Genomic DNA, 22,166 nt, shown 5'->3' on the forward strand with positions numbered 1-22,166 from the left:
TGTTCTGCATTATTATACTGAGACAAGGAGTGATGAGAGCTTGAGTTGCCTAGTGTTGTACCACCTTACCTCAGCCCTAAAGATAATTTCAGGCACAAACTTTGTTTGCTTACACTTGGATAAAGGATTAAACTAAATTTATTATATTATAGTTGTTTCATACACTCATTCACAGAAATTGCATCACCTGCTGTAACAATTTTTTTTTTTTAGTAATTAAATTTGAATGCCTAATAGTAAAGGGATAATACACAAATAATGAAAAAAGTAATACAACATTTTTATTTTTGATTAATATTTGACTCTTTTTACTACAAGATGTGGCATAATTAGGAAATGACAACAAATTTGCAAATATTTCAAACTGGAGTGGACAGTGATATTTTCACTGGAAACTGGAACACAAAAATTCTCAATGGGGTTTGAGATCTGGGGTGTTTCCTGGCCATGGCAGTCGAGTGTTTATTGAGCCATTTATCAACTTGCAACAAAAATCAAAGCTTTCTAAGTACTAAACTCAATTCATATGATATATTTTAGGGTTATAATAACATTACTTACACTTTTTTGCCCCATGATAAGGAGCAGAGTCATCTTGAAAGATGCAGTTCATTATTACAGCAAAGTGGCCTCTGATAGTAGAAAGCAATTCTAAAATTTTCTGGTATGTAATTCATTATTATAGCGTTTTATGACCAAAATAAAGAAAACAATTCTTATTTAAGAGAAATTGTAAATATTAAATGAATAGAATAAAATTTTCAGGAAATCGATTTCTTGAAAAGTCCTGATATGATTAAAAAAAGCAGGGAACTTAGAAACCCCCAATGCAAACACTGCTTGCGGTTCCTCTAAGTCTGTCTTCCATAATTTGTTTCAGCCTCTTCTCAAATATTCTTGCATAAATCTTACTTGCAACAAAACAAGGGAAATTCTTTTGTAATTCACAAATTTAATTTTATTTCCCTTTTCATAACTGGGCACTATCAGATATCTAATTAAACCTTCCAGAACCGGATCTTTTCAATTATGCAGTGCAGCACTTTAAAACTTTTAAACCTCCATATTTGAGCATTTTTTGATCAAATAACAACAAAAAAGATGTTATTTGACATAAACCATCAGAAATGTGAAACCACGTTTCAGGTTTCTAATAGTTTTCTCTGCCACAAGTATTGATATGGTTGCATTCCCCCCCCCCCCCCCCTCCCCAAGAATTTCAAGCATAGTTTGTCATTTAACAACCCTCCCAAATAAATATTCCAGAATCTTCCCCCCCCCCCACACACACACACTGTGATGTGCTGGCTCACACCAACCATTTCTTAAATGTTAAAGATTCTACAAGCCATTTCTTAATCAACAATGGCTATTATTATTATTATTACAAGAGACCTCCAGGGAGTCAGGGACTCATCGAGGGAGGCCACATACTACACACACCAGCTATCATACTTGTTCTTGAATTCATTCACATTGCTTGCGTGCGCACACACACACACACGCACGCATGCACACACACACACAACATCCAATGGCAATCCATTCCCATGCACCACTCTATGAGAGAAAATCAAGCCCTCACCCCCTTTTAGCAGCATTTATTCTCAGCTTCCAATATGCTTTCTCCTACTCGAATGGTGGGCACTTACTATTTCAAATTGGAAACGCTTGTATCCCGAAACAGCATGAAGATATAACTATCAATAATACGACCTTCTCTTATTTCTTGCATTATTCTCTTCATATGAACTTATGCATGTGGTCAAGTTAAAACATGTTGTTAGCAATGATTAGTGCATATTTTAACAGAAATGTAGCAGGTATTTACAATTATTTGTTTTACTCTTTTCTTCAAATGCTTCCCATAAACATTTCTAAATGGCTGATTAATTTCCTAATCTGCAATTCACAAAAAGAACTAGAATTTTCATTTGTCAGCTGCCTTCTCTAATGCCAAAAAAATTTCTCCACTTCTTTAGTAAAACTTTCTGTGGACAATAGGAACAAATAAGCTTCATTGTTCAATTCCCCATTTTGATGTCTACTCACATCATCCTTCTTGAAATTGCCTATCATTCAAAAAACATAATCCTTGTGTTTAGTGTTGTAATGCAGCTCCTCCTTCCTTCTTATCCATTATTATACCATTTGATTGAATATAACATTGTGTATAACTTCAGCATTAGTACTTTCTAATTAAAGCAACCACATTTACTTTGATTTTTTTTTATGCAATACTAACCTTGCAAAAGTTCCCCTGTTTTTAGTACACTTCAAGCTGATGAATTTGTTCAATATACAAACAAATCACAAACACCACTGTAGTGAACATTCACTATAACGAAACTTCCCCTAGAACAAGCTATTTTTTTTAATCAATAACTTTTCTAGAATAAGGGTTGACTGTATATATCTTATTATTGAAAGAAAAGTACTAGTATTAATATAATTATTTTTGAAGTGCTCTGAGACATGACATCATTATATTTGACATTTTGACTACTAGTAAGAATTAAACACAAAAATAGCAAAAGTTCTATTTGTAGTTTATGAGCAGAACTTGCAGATCCACAATTTCTACTATTTCACTTTGAAAATGAATCAGACATGCTGGTAGGATTACAGTAACATGAACATTTAGATGTTATCCCTCACTTCATCTACCATGTATAATGAAATCTCTTCTGAGATTAATAATTTCATATAAAGAAATTAAAACATTGAAACAATATTTCAATTATGATTTTGATCCAGTGCTGAAAACTCAGAAGTGCGCTTAAAGAGTGAAATGGTTATTCAAAAAGAAGAGAAAATGAATATTCAAAAACTGATTGAAAATATGATTTATTTCATACATATAATGATTAAAATTTAAATGTACACTTTTAACAACCTTATATCAATGACATAAGGACAAATTACAAAATGTTTCACTTAGCAGGTCATGCAGACTAGTGCCGCCACTGAGAAAAAGCAGAATTACTTCCAGGACTGTAAAATAAATTTGAATAAATGAAAATTATATATAATTTTATATTTATGTGAAAGTTTTGTATATATATTTTTGCTATTTTTACTTCAACCTTAGTATCTCTGCCAGGTCTGGCTCTCATTGATGAGACCTCAATAAAAGTCAAAACCAGTCTGGATAGTGGCCCTTCCCATTATGCATAGCATTTTACATGTCCAAAAGGGTGTGTGTGCTTTGCATTACAGGATACGTACTAAGGCAAGTGATGTGAAGTCATTAGCCTTTATATACAAGTAGCTCAGATGAACATATTTCAAGCATAAAACACTGTTTTGCTTCCTTAGGTAAAGGATTTAAACCAAGTATATAATTTGTTGGCATCTTTAATGTATAGTAGAACCAAGTTAAAAACACTTTCAATGTTTGGTATGGAGAAAGTAAACAATTTATGTTAAGCAAATAAATAAATATATATAAATATATATATACACACACACACTGTGTGGAAAGAAGTCAATGGACACCCCTGTGGGCAAGGTGCATCGTGCCATGTAATAAGTCGTGTCTGTAGCTGATATAAATTGGAGGAATACGATGTTCCCTAGTCAGTGTGTCCAGTTGAAATGGTTGCAATAAGGGACCTAACGAAGTTTGAAAGAGGGAGGATGCCATGTTGCAGGCCTGTCTGTTTGGCAAAACTGGGCCATCCTAGGTCAACAATCAGTCATACCATACTGAGATGCAGGAAGTCAACTGCAAATGCTATCCACACTTGATGACCCACTACACTCACCAAACATGACCATAGGGAACTATGAAGGATAATATGCAAAATCTGCCATTTGTTGGCTGACATGTTGAAGGCAGAGTTCCAGGCATTGACTGGAACTTAACTAAAAGAACTGAGCCTCACAACATGGGTTTCCATGGGAGGACTGCAATATGCAAACTCCACATTAGCTGAACCAGCATGCACCATCAGGGATATGGAAGCTCGAAGGCCGTGTTATGGAGCGATGAATATCATGCTACACTCTACCGCGCAGGTGGATGGATGCCTGGTGAATGTCTCTTACCAGAATGCATAACCCCAACTATGAAATTTGGAGGGTGGCAATGTGATGGTATGGTACTATTTTTCCTGGTTTGGCTTTGGGGCTCTGTTTGTGGTGCCACAAATATTGAACTTTGAAAGAAATCTGGACAATGCAATATTTGCAACTGTGTGGCATTTCTGCAGAACTGACTATTGTCTCTTTCAGCAAGACAATGCATCATACCATATGGTGCACTGTCTTGCTGAATTGCATTGTTGCTGTAACCGCATAGTTTGAGATATGAATGACAGATCCCTGATCTCCACCTAAATGAACATCTCTGGGATGAACTGAAGCATCAGATGAGGAAAAGGGAGATCTACCCCATAACAGTCCAGGACCTGATTATGTGCCTACAGGAAAAATGGTCCAAAAGTTCCATTGATTGCTGTAGTCATTGCAGTGAAAGGAGGTCTTACATCTTATTAAGATGGATGACATGGTTGCTTGTTCTTCACACTATGGTGTCCCTTGACTTCTTTCCAAGCAGTGGTATTTACCACGAGTTGCCTCAGACTTGCACTATGTGTAGGTGAAAACTTGACTTACTTGTTTGCTTACTTGGGAAAAAGGATTAAAACCTAGCTTAAAAAATTGCTTGGTATCTTTAACATATATATATACATACATACATATATATTTGTATAACTTGAAATCAGTTCTAACTGCATTTGAAATTTTCAATACCGTTATGATAGTTACAAGTGCTAATTTAACAAATAAAATTCTAATGAAAAAGTAGCAACTAACATACCATATAAACTTTGTAAAAAAGGTGGTTGCTAGACATGAAAGTGACATATATATGGTCAAGTGAGTTCCCATGGGCAGTGGTGCATGTGTGTGTGGACACTGTCTGGAATGAACATGTTAAGTATGAAGAAATATCATTAGGAATACCCAACATATACGTTGGTTACTAGAATTACTATAGTATTCTGTGCACCCTTGAGGATGCTTATCACAAAATGATGAACCTGTACAAGATATACAGTTAAATAAGAAAATCAGCCAAAACTGTTTGGCTGATTTTCTTATTTAACAGTATAAAATTCACTGCATGAGGTACAAAGTGCAATTTCATATCTGTAAAACACAAATCACTAAAATGGCAAATGGCATTTGCATCTCCCACCCACCCACTAGATTTGGCTGCTTTACAGGATTTAATTTAAAAGTTAATGAATTGCTTGGAAAATATGTATAACACTTATAAAATCAAGATCAATTATGCCTGCACAGTTCAACATCAGTAGAAGAAACTAACAGTGTTCTCTCCAATTGGAGTACTTTAATTAATCTGTTTATTTTAGGAAATAAAATTCAGAGTGTGTTTGGAAATTAACTTTGTAATTCTATTCACAATTATAAATATTATGGTTGTGGTTAGTGGAAAGTAACATCTGCATACTATTAAAAAAATAACTGAGTAGCCAAAACGTTTTTTTTTAAAAAAGCCTGGTGTTTAATGCTATTGCCATACATTTGTATAATCACAGAAAATTATTCAGTGGGAATCAACAGTAGTAGGTAAGAGAGAGTGGAAGTATTATCTACTTGGTAATCAGGTTTCTTGAAGAAAAAGAAAATTTTCAATTTTTAAGTGCAATCAGAAGTGAATGAGTTGTTTTGCAATTCATCTTCTAATCGAGCAAACTAGAGTTCACAGCATTTCAGATGTGGTCTGCTTATACAATTGACCAACCACACCTTTAAGGGTACTTATCAGAAAATGTTGAAGATGTACATGTTATAAAACTATACTTGCTAATTTTCTTACTCAACTACATAAAATTCACTGCATGAGGTAAATGGCACATCACATTACCCCAGCAATGTGTTTCATAGACTTCAACTATTTTTTTATTTATTTATTTATTTTTCTTTTTTTTTTTTTTAATGTTGAGCCCATACACGAGAGGTTGGTTGATCAACCTATAGTACTTAGTAGTTTATATGGACAGTGGGTTGTGAAAGGAGGAACTTGTTTACATTTGATTTAAAAGACTGTATATTGTATTCCTTGGAAAACATACTCCAACTCAACATCACCAGAGTTAAAGAAGGGTACTATCAACATAAGAAGCCTGAATGGCAAAGAAATGGAGCTAGCTGGGGAATTAGATAAGTACCAGATCGACATAATAGGGGTGACTGAAACAAAAAAGACAAAAACTGGTGAGATCTTTCTGAGCAATAAATACAAATTGTTATATTCAGGCAATGACAATCAAGGAAAAGAAGGAGTAGCCATAGTATTCAACACAAAATATGAGGCTAATCTTCTTGAATGGCAGTCAGTCTCAAATACAGTAATGTGGGCAAATATGAGAATGGAGAACTGGACAATGAGAGTTATTTGTGCCTATGGTCCCACAGAAGGTTCTACAAGGTAGAAGAGGAGGAATTTTTTGAGGCTCTAGAAAAAGCAACTGACACAATGAAAAAGGAAAAGTTGGTCCTTGTTGGAGATCTAAATAGCAGAGTAGGAAATGATTGTGAGACATACAAAAATATTTTGGGGAAATTTGGAGAAAAGAGCAAAGCTAATAATAATGGCAAATATCTGTTTGATTTCTGCTCAGGACATGGACTGGTTATTACTAACGCCATGTTCCAACATAAAAATGTGCACAAATTCACATGGAGAGAAGAGACAAGGAATAAGAAAAGACTCATTGACTATGTTATTGTTGATAGTGATGTTTTCTCCTTGGTGCAGGACACCAGAGTGTACAGAGGATTTGAAATTGGAAGTGATCATTATTTAGTCTTCAGCAGGATAAAATTGAATTTCATATTGAAAAGAATAACATGTAAGAAAGTTTTAAAGTGAATAAAAGTTGAGCAGCTCTCAGATGTGAACTGTAGACTAAAATATACAAACATAATTCAAGAAAAAATGAAAGAGTTTGAGAACGGGAATCAAACCTTGGAGATTCAGTGGCAAGCTCTGAAGAAAACATTGATTGATTCTGCTAAAGAGGCATGTGGTGAAGTTGTCTGCAAGGATAGAAAAATTAGAACTCCATGGTGGACACAGGAAGTCAAAGAGGCAGTGAAGGAAAAGAAGAAAGCATATCAAAAGTTCCTGGCAAATAAGTCAGCTTGTGCTCTTAGAGAATACAGTGACAAATGTAAGAAAGCTAAACACTGCGCAAAACTAGCTAAATAAAAGTCAGAGGACTTTGGCAAGAACATAGAAAATAAATATCAAGAAGGTGGTAAGATATTCTGGAGGTTGTTGAAGAAGCTTAGCAATGGAGGAAAGAGTGCTGTAAAAGGAGTTAGAGATGATAAAGGTGACATGAAAACGTCTCTAATTGTTTGGAAATTTCGGTATTGTCAAAAATAATATTGGGAAAAAATGGTCTGTTTTTATGAGAAATAAGACAAAACTGGGTTTAATTAGCACTGAAATTGATAAAGTTATCTGAACCCCAGTGGAGGATGGCTTGGAGATCAGAATTTAGGGCAGTGGCAGTTGATGTTCTGTAGGTTGAAGTGAGATGTATAGAGTAAGGTTTATCAAAGGAAAAGGAGGAGTGCAATGTGCTGTCATCTGCAAAACCGTGGATTGGGTTAGAGGTCAACTGAAGTAGGTCATTGATATATAGCAGGAAGAGGGTTGGTTAGAGGACAGAACCTTGTGGAACCATCCACCATCACACATAGTGTGCATCCAGACAGAAAGCTGGTAATCCAACTACAGAGGTCCTGAGACAGACCAAATGATGGTAGTTTGCTTATTAAGCCTTTCTGCCAAACCTGGTCAAAACTTTGGAGATATCAAGTGCAACCACTTGAGATTCACCAAACTTCTCCCTGGCATTTGTCCAGAGATGGGGGACATATGTGAGCAGATCTCCTGTTAATGAGCAGCAACGGAATCTATACTGGCAGTTGTTTATTAGGTGGGTGCCTTCAAGATAGTGTAGGAGTTGGGAATTGATGAATTTTTCCATTACTTTAGACAGGACTGAGGTGAGTGAGATAGGGCAGTAGTTGGGTGGCAGTGACTCGTCATCCTTCTTGGGAATGGGTTGAATATTGGCCAATTTCCAGGCTGAGATAGATAGCAGTGGAGTAAGAGAGCATATATAGGCAACACAGGATAGGTCAGTTCTAGTGCACAAACTCTCAAGACAATATCTAATTTGGACAGTATTTTTCTGATCTCTTTCTGACAAAAGGATATAGGGGGTCATTGTATATTGGATATCTGGAATGGTTGGGGGCATTTACCATTGTGAGTTATGCATGCATTGAAAGCAAAGTATGAAGCCAGAGGATTGGCTTTTTTTCTGTGGGTGATGATGCAATAGAGCAATCTAGGTATGGTAAGGGTGGGTGGGAATAATGCTGGGCAGAAGTTATGACCAAGTTGCTTTGGCGAGAGACCAAAAAGCTCAGCTACTGTTTGGACAGACTGCTAGTTTTCTTTTTTGCTCTTTCAAACTCTGTTTTGGAAGTACTAATAGTTTTTTTGCATCTATTTTGGGCTTGAGTATAAGCTCTAAAGGAGGATGGAGTTCTTGGTGTGAGCCAGTTATGGTATGTTTGGTTTTTCATTTGTACAGCTCTGGCACATCTCTTGGAGAACCAGGGTTTAGTTACAGAATGGCAGTTCAGAGTAGTAGGGAATGTATGTTTCCATGCCAGTGAGGATTACTTTGTTGATAAGTTCGGTGCATATGTTTGGGTTGGAAGGCTGGAAGCAATAGTCCAACCATGGGAATGAGGCACAGAAGTCACAGAGGCTGTCCCACTTGGCACTGTTATAATGTCAAACTTTTCTTGTATAGAAGTGGCTGTGTAAGCGTTGTTGCATGGGAGAGGGGAGATGAGTACTAGATTGTAGTCAGAATTACTTTTAGGTGGACCTACTACATTCACTGTGTATTTGGAAGGGTCATTGGTGAGGAAGAGATCTAGGATGTTTGGGGTGTGGTTGGGGTTGTCTGGTATTCTGCTTGACATCTGGACAAGTTTTGTAAGGTCGTTAATGATGAAAAATGTTTCAGCATCTCTGCCTGGAAGATCTGTACAACTGGAGTTGGTGATGTGGATATTAAAATCTCCTAGAAGGATGATTTTGATGTTGGGAAAGAAGCACTGCTGAAAATGAATTTTTAAGGAAAGGAAATTAAAGCGTTCCAAGTGATTGGTTGCATTAGGGGAGCGACAGAGACAGCAGATGAATTTGACCAAATGGCGCAGGGATATTTTCAACCAAGAAGGTCAACGTTGGGCAATTCTAGGTTGGATGCTCTCTGGCAAGGTTTTCAGAGCAGATGTATGAGCAGACACCACTCTTAGGTCGAAAGGAGTTAAAGAGTGTGTAGTTTGAAAGTTGATATGAATAGCACTGGGGGGATTCGAGTTTCTGCCAGAAAGATTAGGTAGGGTTTGGTAGACTGAAGGTGGTAGTGAACACTATTAAGGTTGGAGTTTAGTCCACAGATATTGGTGAAGTGGATATGTAAGGTTCTGTGAGGTATATATTTGACAGCAAAAGTCAAATATATACCTCACATTTCCTATGCAGTGTCTGCATACTGGTCTCCATGGTGGCTACTAGTGGCGCCATTTTTGCACTATTTTAACTTGTTTGCAGTTGATGATCCAACTGTTGTCTTCATTTTAGTAATTTTCTTCAAGTTTTCTTCGAAGATGGCATCCTTGTTTCCTCTGGGCAAATGTAAGATCTGGTCAAGCACATATGCATGATTGGGGGCAAGTGTCTTTGAACTTGTTGTTGATCGCTGTTATTAATTTAGATGGGCTTGTCGGAGTGTCACAAATCACTTTTACAAGGCATGGAAAGTGTATTCTGTCCTTTCTTTTATTTATGGGTCCAAAACAATGGCATCTGATGATATTTTTAGAATCAATGTTGCATTCTTCTGCTAATTTGTTGATGTCTTATTAATGATTTCCCGTTTTCCATCAGAAAATTCAAAATAGCGGCATTAAATTCTTTGTTTTTGGCCTCCATCAAGTCATGTAGCGTTGATGCGATTAGGTCACAGAGTTCACTCATGAGTAATGGTGAACTTGCGTTGTGCTGCTGATAGCCAATTAGTTTGAGATTAGCTTCCACTGCTTGTATTTTGGGGGAAAAAGTTTCGTTCATAGCATTGATGTGCTGTTCGAGGGTTTTTAACTCGTTTGTTAAAACATCATCCCAAGTTCAGGAGTTGTTTTACAGAAGGGAGTCACAATGAAGAGAAAAAGGATTGGTTGAGGTCAATAAATAGTTTGTGCACCAATTGTCTCAGTTGTTTCAAATACTGAAACAACTGGCATCTGCTCCTTGTTTCTCCAGTTAGAGGCCTACTCAAATCCTCCTGATGAACCACTACACTCATACCATTCCTAAGAAATCTTAATAGCTTTATGTCATCTGCAAACATCTGAATATATCCCCACAGTCCAGTGACAATGCTAGTGGTCACTAGATAGGCTACTAGCCATGTTCCAGTTCTAGGTCCTGTAGAATCCCACTTATAATTTTCCTCAGCAGTTGCCTCATAAGTTAAGTCTGTGATATTTATCTACCAGCTGAATATCAATCCGATCTACTTGAATGATATCTAAATTTATTTAGTGCAAATGAATAAATCCCATAAAATGCTTTTGATAGGTGAAAATCATTTTACAGGTGAAAATTCTTTAACAAATCTATACTAATCTCTATAAATAATATCATCTGCATTTGCTAAATTCTGTGTGAGCTTTATCTAATTTCTTCCAAATCTTCACAAGATAAAGAAAAAAATATAAACTATCTATGGTATTGTTGGATTCTGAATGAAGAGAAATGAAAACTGTTAATACTTCTTTCAGATTCCAACATAATCCACCATGTCATAAGCAAGACTTGTGTATATTATTTGATGTTAGTCTCTTGCTTATAAATTATTATTCATATAATTACTTTAAGTTTGTTTATTATTGTTTAATTATTTAATCTAGAATATGTATTAGTAATGAAAGGACTCTGTATTAAAATGTCATTCAATTTATTCCCATAATTATATTGTAAGAAACTGTATACATACATGCAAGTTTAATGTACCCTATGTGAACTGTGATATATTTTTTTTATTAGTATTTCTGAAAGAGAATGTAAATATGTAGAATTCTGCTGATATGACTTTATGTAATTTTTCTGATTGAGATTTGATTGGGTGTTGTCAAGGAAACGGAGTTAATTTTAGATAGCGTGTGCGTGGAGCATGAGCTATGGTATTCGAAGGGAGAAGGAGTCGATATGAGCTGAACTGGCTAGAACTGGATTTTGGTGGGAAGAAGGAAGTTATTTAATTGGAAAACGAAAGTAAAGAGGGGGGGGAGCATTCAGGACATCACGGAGTGAAGTAACGAGTGGCAGTAAAGGAAATTTGAAGATGCCATAAATAGATTAAGAAAGGACCGGGAAATTAATAGGCAATTTGGAATATTTCTACGGAATTCTAAAATTACGTTGAATTCCAATTGTTTTGAGGAAGAATAGTGCAAAGCTGAAATTAATGCGTAGAAGAAAATAAGGAATAAGTAGATTACCTGAAACAAGTGCGTCAAGACTTGTCAAGCTCTATGTTTAATATTTCAGTTATATAGTGAAGATTCCTTTTGAATAGTGTTACTTGAAAGTGATAGTTAACTTCAGTTTTAAGTGTGCCTATAGTGAATTCAATGTGCAAAGGATGTAACCCGGTAAGAGCAGTCCATTTTTTTATATTTCAGCGTGAAGAAATAAGAGTTAGCTCTGCCTGATATATCTAACATTAACTGTGGCATTCTACTAACATTAGCCGAAGTATGGAGCTTTAAAGTGTTTCCCTCTTGAAGTGATAACTGCCTCATAATTGAATTAAGTGTTTGTTGATTAAGAGAGAATTAGAGAATTCTACTTTAAGAATAATTACTGTAAGATTTTGTAACATTGACAGCTGGATGTCTGATGCCTAATGTTTTATGTTTGTTATGAGTATTTGAACTAAGTTGATTTGCATTATCTTGTTTTCAAAGTTATACTTAATGTACAAGTTATGTAACCCTGCATTAAATGTTTTGCTTTATTGATTCCAATTTGGTGTTTGCCTGATTCTCTTTCATTGCACTGCTCATAAAGTTTATCGGACCTTGCGGAAGCCTTAAATAATAATATTAACCTCGGCCTGTAGAAAAGTGAGATTGCAAAAGTTAGTTGATGATTGATTCCACTATATTATATAGACTAATCTGAATATAGGGTGGCGCAGGATAATATAAATTTTCTATATTTTGATCAGTAATCAACCAACAATCAATTAAGAAAAAAATGGATAATTTAAATAAGAATAACATTCCAACAAGATGGCGGATTCAAAGTCAGATAGTATGACCCAACAGTATGATGCCTCCATTTTACTGCAACATTTCTGTAGAGACACGATCTTACCCTTCTCCAAAAAACTTCTAGTTGTAAGTCTTCATTGAATAACTGACAATGATGGTGTCAAATTTTTTAGCATATTCCCTTAAAACATGAGGCAAAATATATATATTGCATTATTAACATTCAGGGCATAGTATTCTAAATGTATATCTCTTCCAATATCTCAACTCACTCTTGGGGTATTTCATTCTGGTGAAACAGAGACAGAGAGAGAGTTTTGAGATATTGGAAGAGATATGCATTTAGAATGTGTGATTATTAACCATCTCTACAATCCCACATGCATCAGTCAGTCACCCCAGCACCTTTTCCATAATCATTCTGCCTTTTGATGAACAAATGATGAAAGAACTTCCTGAGACTTTCCTTGAAATGTAGTGCTAATCTCCTCTTATAGTTTTTCCTTCTTTAGTATAACACACTATGACCTCTTTCTTACCACTACGCTAAATGATGATCTTTGGACGAACCTCTCCAACGTCTCTAATTATTCAGCAAATAAGGAATTCCAAAAAGTACGTTGTTGGCACATCAAAAAATTCGAAAGTTTGAAAAAGAACCCAGTTAGCAAACCTGAACTGCCTCTCAACACAGTAATAAACCTGTCATCCCTAACCTTGGAGCCTGACGCTATCAGCGCGCTCTCCCTAGGCCACAACTTCGCCATAACCCCGAAAAAAATCCCTTCTGAAGAAATAACGATTCAATTAGAATGTAATATCTGCAATCCTCCCAACCATATTGCCAACAATATCAGACTAGATGCAGCCAGCATTCTCACTAAAGCTAAACCTCCAAAATGCAATCTTTCTAAAGAAGAATTCAAAGCCCTACAGGAATTAAAAAATAACAGTAAAATAATAATTACTAAAGCAGATAAGGGGAATGTCACTGTAGTTCTAAACAAAATTGACTACTCAAGCTTTCCTACTTGCTATTAGATAGGTCTACTTACCTCCCTATAGAATATGATCATACCAGCTCCCAAATCAGAACACTCCATAGGTTCCTTAAGAAGGTTACTTTTTGGCCTGTGGAAATTTCTAATAAACTAAAACCTTTTAACTCTAGACCCCCCCCAGAATATATGGACTTCCAAAAATCCATAAACAGAATGTACCATTACATCCCATTGTGGATGGCATCGATTTCCCCCACATACAAACTAGCCAAAGTGCTCACACAATATACTGGCAACACACCTTCACACATTAAAAATTCAGCCCACTTTAAAGCCAGTATAGAAAACTTCTCACTCCAACACACTGACATAATGATCAGTTTTGATGTCTCCTCCTTATTCACCAATGACCCACTCAAAGATACTTTGGACCTCATCCAAGGCAAATTTCGTCCCGATATCTCAGTTCACCATGAACTGAGGCTATTTCATTTTGCAAGGAAAATTCTACAAACAAATAGAGGGGACTGCCATGGGTTCTCCACTCTCCCCACCTCTGGCCAACTTCTTTATGGAGACCTTTGAAGAAAAAGCCTTAAACTCGGCCCCACTTAAACCTATTGTTTGGCTACGCTATTTGGCCGCATGGCCTAGACACATTCGAAAACTTCCTTTTACACATAAACAATCAACATCCCAGGATCCAGTTTACCTTAGACAAAGAAAACAATAACAATCTCCCTTTCCTAGATACTCTGATTACATGCCAGCCTAATGGATCCCTGGCTTTCTCAGTTTACAGAAAACCTACACATACAGGTAGATACATTCACCAGTGTTCACACCATGCCCCCTCCAAACAGTATGGGATTATAAAAACCCTATATAACAGGGCAAGATTAATTAGTCCAGATAACAATGCCATTACTAAACTTATTCATATTCTTAACACCTTTGTAGCCAATGGATACAACCCCCCATAAAATCCAAAAAATATTAAAACCAGTTAACCCCAACCCCCCTCCACAACAAGGACTACTCTAAATCTGTCACTATTCCTTATATTCGTGGTACTTCTGAGAAGTTAACAAAAATCTTAAAAAAAATATGACTTGACAACTTGTCACAAACCATATCAATAATTGGCATCTCTTATCTGCTCTCCCAAGGACCAGCCACTTCCTCTAGACCTACCTGGAGTTTACCAGGTCCCTTGTAGCTGTAAGCTGTCTTACTATGGTCAAGCAGGCAGGACTGCTAATATCAGGATATCTGAACATAAGAATTATATCAGTTGCCACCGTTATAGCCACTCAGGACTTGCTGACCATGCCTTGGACACCTGACATAAAATACGTTGGAAGAAAGCTTTCTTACTACACCGCAGCAAGTTTAAATATGAGAGATTATTCTTAGAATCAGTCTCAGCCTTAAAAAACTCCCCAAACCTCAATAAATTTGGATGCATGAGATTACCCCAAATATGGGAGGCTTGCATTCTTAGAACATCAGTCCAAATAGCCAAGATTAATACCCAATTTGGCCCACTAGGTGGCACCCTTTAGGACTCTAGGACTGACTTCAGTTGTTTTCTTCAGCCATTTATGCTCAGTGTTATTGCCTGCATGCACATTTCGTTAATTTTTATGTTCCCTGAAGATGGTAATGTAACATTACCGAAATATTGGAAGTATTAATTAAAGTTATTTAGTTAATATAATAATATATGTTGTTCTTTCCTTAAAATTAACAGTTATGTATCACCAACGTATAAGCTTATCTACAAGAATGACGTCTTTCATAATTTCTTTTTCCTACTGTAATTCCTATTTGATATTAGTAGTTTTCCATTTTATCCAAAATCTATTTATCTTTCTCACTTTATCTCCAGTCTGCTCTCTCATATGTTACACATTATCATCCAAGCAATAATCTTTACTTCCTTCCCTCTTAATGTTTGCTTGATCATAGAATTTGTCAAATGCTTACAACATAACATGTTTAGATACAACCCATCTCTTACATTCTCACTGCCATTGATGATAACTGGTTGTCGTAACTAACTCTGCAATATCATACTGAGGTATCATCATCATACCCATCATCTTCCTCTTCAGATTCTTCTATGGCAAAATCTCTAAAGCTGTTTCCAATTTTTTTTTTTTTTTTAAAATCTGATTAGCTTCCTTTGAGTCATTCATATTAACCATTGCTATCATCTTGTATCAACATTCTGACCTTTCGATTACTATAGCTACACTGTCTATCATTCCCCCAAAGCAAGTATTTCACTAATATCCTATTCTACAGAATGAATTATCAAATCTGCATACATTACACTCCCTAGAGCTTCGCTGATTTCACTAATCTTGGGGAAATGCCAGGTTTAGTGAAATTATTATTGAAATTCCATACATTGTTCTCATTTTTACTCTTTCATTCTCCTGTTTTCCAAATCTCTTTCCTCTGTTTCCACTTTCTCTCCATCCTTCCTTTAACTTTCATCACCACTTTTCCTTTTCTGTGCAAAAGAGTATTAGTATTACTTAGAAGTAATAGAAGTCCCCACGGAATCCAAAGACTCATCGTGGGAGGTCAAACTCTCACAGACCACAACAACCATCATATCCTGCTTCCAATTCATCGTCCACTCCAGCAATGAATTCTGCTTGTTTACCACCCACCAAGCAAAAAAAAAAAAAAACTCCTCCTTTTCGCTTCTTTTCTCACACAACCTTTTTCCAGGGATGACCTCTCATTCTTGCATCATCCATTATCCTATGCAATAATTCTCTTGTATCTATTTGATAGGCTCCTCTCACCAACTTATGCAATGCAATCATATCATCTCTCATTCTCCTCCTATCCGACAAACTCCGAAGACCACATTCCCTCAATCTATTCTCATACTCAATATTTCCAAGTCCTGAGAGTCTTAGTTCTTCACCTCTGCACACTCTACAATGCTTCCTTATTACTAATATAGCAAAGTAACCAGATCTGTGCAGAGAAATCCAAATGAGGCATAACTACCACCTTATACAGTGGAACCATCACCTCCTTTTACTTACATGTCAGTATTCTTATCATTATAGCAGCAATAGTCTGGATGATCCTTACAGCTTTTGTGATGCATCTTCTGAACTTCAGTTCCCTATGCACCAAAATCCCTAGATCATTTGCTTCCTTGGTTTCCATCATCTCCTAACAAAATTGCATAACATTACACTTAGCAAACATTAGAATGATATTCCCTATTCTTCAACCCACCAACCTATTCAAATCCTCTTGTAACAACAACATATCAGAACTTTCTGACATTGCTCTTCCTAATTTAGCATCATCAGTAAACAACTGAATTCTTTCTCGATGTGAACTATAATTGATAAATAAATAATTATTGATATATAAAATTACTCAAAGAATTATTTTTTCAGTTTAAAATGCAAAAAATAGTTTTAAATCAGAAATATTTCAGTGTAAAAAAAATTTTTTTTGCCTTTAGTTATGTAATTTAAACAACTTCTAAATGCTTTTAATATTTTGACACTTTTTTAATATTATTATTATTAGACCCTCCATGGAGTCAATGAACTCATCACAGGAAGTCTTCCATCACACACAGCTCATCATACCATGACTTGAATGGAATCACTTTCTCTGCACACCACACTTCCAGTCAATACTTTCTAACCACCCATAACTCTCCATGCAAAAACCCTGATCCTCAAGACCCTGCTCAAATCCTCCTTATACAGCTTCCAAGGATGGTATCTTATTCTTCCCCTGTCTCTACCCATTCTATGAAAAATCTGATCCACATTAATCTGGTAATAACCCCTTACCAACTAATATGTCTCGATCATGGCTGCTACCCCCTCCTCATCCTTCTATCCACTAGACTCTATAGTTTGCATTCTCTTAATCTGCCTTCATACTATATATTCCAGAGACTAGAAACCATCTTAATCAATGAACTCGTTCCAACATCCCTTCATCCTTCTGAAAACCTGGTGATCAAATCAGGTAACAGTAATCCATATGAAGTCTGATCAAAGCCTTATACAATGGAATCATAAGATCCTTACTCCTACATGTTGGTGTTCTCTGCATTGTATGCTGTCCTCACAATTTTAAGTCCTAATTCATCAACATCTCCAGATCCGATCTCTCATCTTCTCCATCTACTCTAAGATACCCCCCACCCCAACACACACACACCAATCTTCTACTCTGAATCTCATCTCTGCTTCCCAAACTTTAAAACCTTATATTTTGTTACATTGAACTGGCAATCCATTAATTTGCCCATTCCAAAAGTCTATTCAAGTTCCCTTGCAAGGCTTAACATTCATTGTAACCCTCATAGTTCTTCCCAACATTGCATCACCAGCAAATAACTCCATATCACCATTCAAGCCGTTCCTAATACCATTTACATACAAATTAAACAGCAATGGACCCCCGAACAGACCCTTGGGGCACACTGCTAGTGATCTTCCTCCTTTGGGATATCGCTCCCCCATATACTACTTGATACTTATCAGACAACTACTATCCAGCCCCATCTGTTCCAGTTTAATTACCAGCTTGTAATGTGGCAACTTATCAAAGGCTTTAACAAAATCTACATATACCACCATCTATATTCTTTCCCCTTTATGAAACCATCAACATTGTTATAGTAAGTAGAGTGCTTAAACATGACTTTTATTTAGCAAACCCATGCTGTCCATCAAAGAGAATTATGATTTTTCTATTTCATACAAAATTCTTTTATACATAAGGACCATACAATTAAACATTGCTCAAAAAATGTCAGTGTAATAGAAATTTTTGATATGATTTTTTCTTTTTTCCTAGAATGTGTTTTAAAGATACAGCATGTATCTTTAAAACACATTCTAGAAATTCCTTTACTGATAATAAAAATATATCACAACTTCATCTTTTAAAACTTGAATACCTTTTTTTTTCTTTTCTTCCTCAAAAATTCCTAATTTTAAAATTTGAGTAATGTCACTAGAAATATATGCTATACACATATCTTTCCAGAATGTAAAACTTTTCTTCAAATTTCTTCTTTTTTCATGTTCACATTCCCAGTTTATCTGATATTTTGTTGTGTTGTTGTCCCATATTTAATTTTTTTTAATCTTTTTTTTTTTGTTATATTTTTTATTCAGATGCGGGAAAAATATAAAAGGAATTTAGTGACTTAAAAAAGATGTGAAATGGATGCCAGGTATGAGTGAAACTACAAAAATCTGTAATCTAAAATGAGTTTGATTTAATTTGACATCTAAATTATTTTATACTGCAAATCTTATTATTATTTTTAAAAAGTCCATTAAATTCAGAAAGCTTTGTTCATTTTAACTGGTAAATTGCAAATGATACGTTATCATCTGTAGATTTAATCTTGCTCTATGATTCAGTATATGAGTGCATAATACCATTCCACAATAGACCTGTAGAAAATACTAAATATGAAATGTTGACAATATTAACTATCAGATGTTAGCAAGAGTTTTCATTAAGTGTTGATGGGAACCAATTAGCAGAATGAACCACTTTATGCTTTACTACTAAATGCACTTATGTATATCACAGTTAAAACTTATTTAAATATTTTACATAATACATTACCTGGGCTGTGTTCCAAAGCTTGGACTCTGATCTACAATAAAAATATATTTCAAATATAAAATTGTTTGTATTGTAATACACAAACATATGCAGGGGGGGGGTGAAACCAACCATTTATAGTATATTTTACATTCAAAATAATTTTACGGATATTCCATGTTCACTTGTTTTGTCTAATTTGTTTTAAGTATTTTTACTACCATTTTCTCAATTAGCATAAAATGTTAATATCTTCACATGTGAGACTGCTCAAAACCATTTGCAGACATTTTAAATGATCAGTATACTTATAACTGTTTCAAGCAGTATTTTTATAGATGTAAAAAAGTAACTTATCCACACATCCAGTTCAACATTTGTTGCATAAACATCAACTTAAATAATGTGCATCAAACAACAGACAGAAAAGTTGTAAAACACAACTTTTCTGCATACAGGGCCCTGGAAGTCACTCTTAGATTCCTTAATTATTATTTTCTGTCTGTCTGTCTGTCAATCAGAAAGAAACTGGCAACTCAAAGATGTTAGTTGACTAAACAGACTTCTATTCCAGACAGTGTCATCTGTTAAGTGCAGTACCTCAGGATTCCTCAGACTTGCCATGGGATGTGCTGATGAGTGAGCATTATAGGCAAGATTTTTAGTAAAACACAACTTTTCTATATTCAGGGCCTTGGAAGTCAGTCTTAGATTCCTTAATTATTATTTTCTGACAGGACAGGACAGGACAGGATGGACAGACAGACAAAACTTAACCTCAATTCACCTTATACTCTTTATGATTCCTTCCGCTACAGCTGTACTTTTGTGTAGTCCAATATTCCTTGAATGTCCTCCTTTTTTGACACTCTAGCTTGAGGTTTTCTTGCACTCTAACTTATTTGTAAAGCATAATTTCCAGAGTTATTGGAGTCTAATTACCTAATGTGAAGTAAACTTCCTTCATGACATGTGCACAATTCCAATTGGTGTTCACTCCCTTCTCCCCCCCCCCTTGCTAGAAGTGAAACTGAAATAACTGCTATAAGCAATGACAAATTATCCTCTCCCTTACTCAACAATACAGATTTCTTTCCATGGCCAGATCCAACTACTTGCTCTGATTGAGTTACATAAATGATCCATGATGGAATGAAGGTCTTCATTTCTACTTCATTCAAAATGCTGGCCCAATATCTGAGCAATGGTTTCTCAGCCTTGTCATGTGTGACAAGGCAATCCATTAAAAAAGCATATCATAAGTAGCTTGAAATGCAATAAAGTCTGGCTTCATTCTCACTTACACTGAAGTCCACAGCTGAAAATAATAATTTAAGGAATTTAAGACTGACTGAATAAAAAGGAATTTAAGACCGACTTCCAAGGCCCTGAATGCAGAAAAGTTGTGTTTTGCTCAAAATCTTGCCTATAATGCTTACTCGTCAGCACATCCCACGGCAAGTTTGGGGAATCCTGAGGTACTGCACTTAACAGATGACACTGTCTGGAATAGAAGTCTGTTTAGTCAACTAACATCTTTGAGTTGCCAGTTTCTTTCTGATTGTTTGCTGTGTATAATGGTAGTTGATACTCTATAGATTTCTCTTCCCATCCACTTCCTCATATACATAAATTACCTTCTTTCACTGACCTGAAACCATATTTACAGTTCTGCTAATGAGAGCACATGGCATTCCTCCTACTTATATGACAAATTCTATAATGCTCAAAAATCAAACTGTTTGGTTGCATATTGTGGAATGGTGGGGAGATCTTTATTCTCAAAATTTGCAACCATGCTGGGATTACACAAAGTGTTCTTTCATCTATTCCCTTCCTTCCACATATATATATATATATATATATATATATATATATATATATATATATATATATATTAGGATAACCAAGTTATTTTATAAACTTGGTTATTTTAACTCCTAATCCCAAGTATGCAAACAATTAAGTTTGCGCATGAAACAAAGTTCAAGTCTAAAGATGATACAACACCAGAGCAACTCATTGTAAAGGTGGGTAAAGCTCTGATCACTATCACTGAGGAGACCTCAAAGAAAGGTTGAAACTGGTCTGGGTAGTGACCCCACCCATAATGCATTGCAGTATACATCTTCTAGTGAGCTGTGCTTTACATTATGGGAAAATACTAAGAATAGTGAGCAGATCTTTACCCACCTTTACAATGAGTTGCCCTGGTGTTGTATCATCTTTACACTTGAACTTTGTTTCAGGCGCAAACTTAATTGTTTGCATACTTGGGATTAGGAGTTAAAATAACCAAGTTTATAAAATAACTTGGTTATCCTAATATACAATATCCCCAAGGTAAAAAATTTAATACACATACACACACACACACACACACACACATATATATATATATATATATTAATGATCTTCTCCATTGCAAATCCAATCCACAATTTTCTCATCTGACACACCACACACACTACACAAGTCACTAAACTTTCCAAAATATCAACTTCTATAACCCTAAAATTTGAATTTCAAATCATTCTTCAACAATGGGTTGCTGATAGCGCCTGATTTTTTCCAAAAAAATTTAAAAAAAATTTTTTTTCCCCTTTTTTTTGTTAACGTCCAAATCTCTGGACAAAATCATGCTTCTCTTCTTGTGATAATTTTAGCTTTCAATATTTTTTGGCATAAACTTCAACAAACATTAACATTACCTCCTCGGTATCCAATAAATAAGGTTTCTCTTCTGCTCCAAACCATACCTTTGAACAATTATTAACACTATACAAACAGCAAAGTTGTTTCTAACTAATGAATGCTATTTTCACATTTGGGATAGTGTCCTAAGAGGTTCCTAAAATACCTCATTCCATGCAGAAGAGTGAATTATATTGATTCATGATCTATCTGTCACTTTTTTCCTTTCTCCTTAACATCCATGGTACTCATTGTATTATAGGATTCACAATTTTTGCATGCAGTTGTGTATGAAAATACCATAAAAAAATAATAAATAAAAGATACAGTTGTCCCTCATTATAGCAAACACCATTATCAACAAACATGTTACTATAGCATACTACCAAAACATACTGACCAAAGTTCCATAGGCAGAATGCTATT

General features: G+C 35.5%; 1 protein-coding gene across 7 annotated transcripts in view; it reads right to left on the minus strand.

Moving 5' to 3' along the window:
* Window positions 1–2,820: 2,820 nt before the first annotated feature.
* Window positions 2,821–22,166, minus strand: part of LOC150104005 (uncharacterized) — a 534,288-nt gene continuing 514,942 nt past the window's right edge. For all 7 annotated transcript variants that reach the window (XM_090397243.1, XM_090397238.1, XM_090397241.1 and 4 more), the window contains 2 exons: window positions 19,068–19,098; window positions 2,821–2,994 (listed from right to left, as the gene is read on the minus strand). In XM_090397243.1, coding sequence (XP_090253369.1) covers window positions 2,955–2,994; window positions 19,068–19,098 — 71 coding nt within the window. In that variant the 3' untranslated portion in view covers window positions 2,821–2,954. The remainder of the gene's footprint in view (window positions 2,995–19,067; window positions 19,099–22,166) is intronic.

The sequence above is a fragment of the Typopeltis vanoorti genome, chromosome 8 (genome assembly GCF_054136105.1).
Source record: "Typopeltis vanoorti isolate ZY-2024b chromosome 8, IOZ_Tvanoo_1.0, whole genome shotgun sequence".
Lineage (NCBI taxonomy): Eukaryota > Metazoa > Arthropoda > Arachnida > Uropygi > Thelyphonidae > Typopeltis > Typopeltis vanoorti.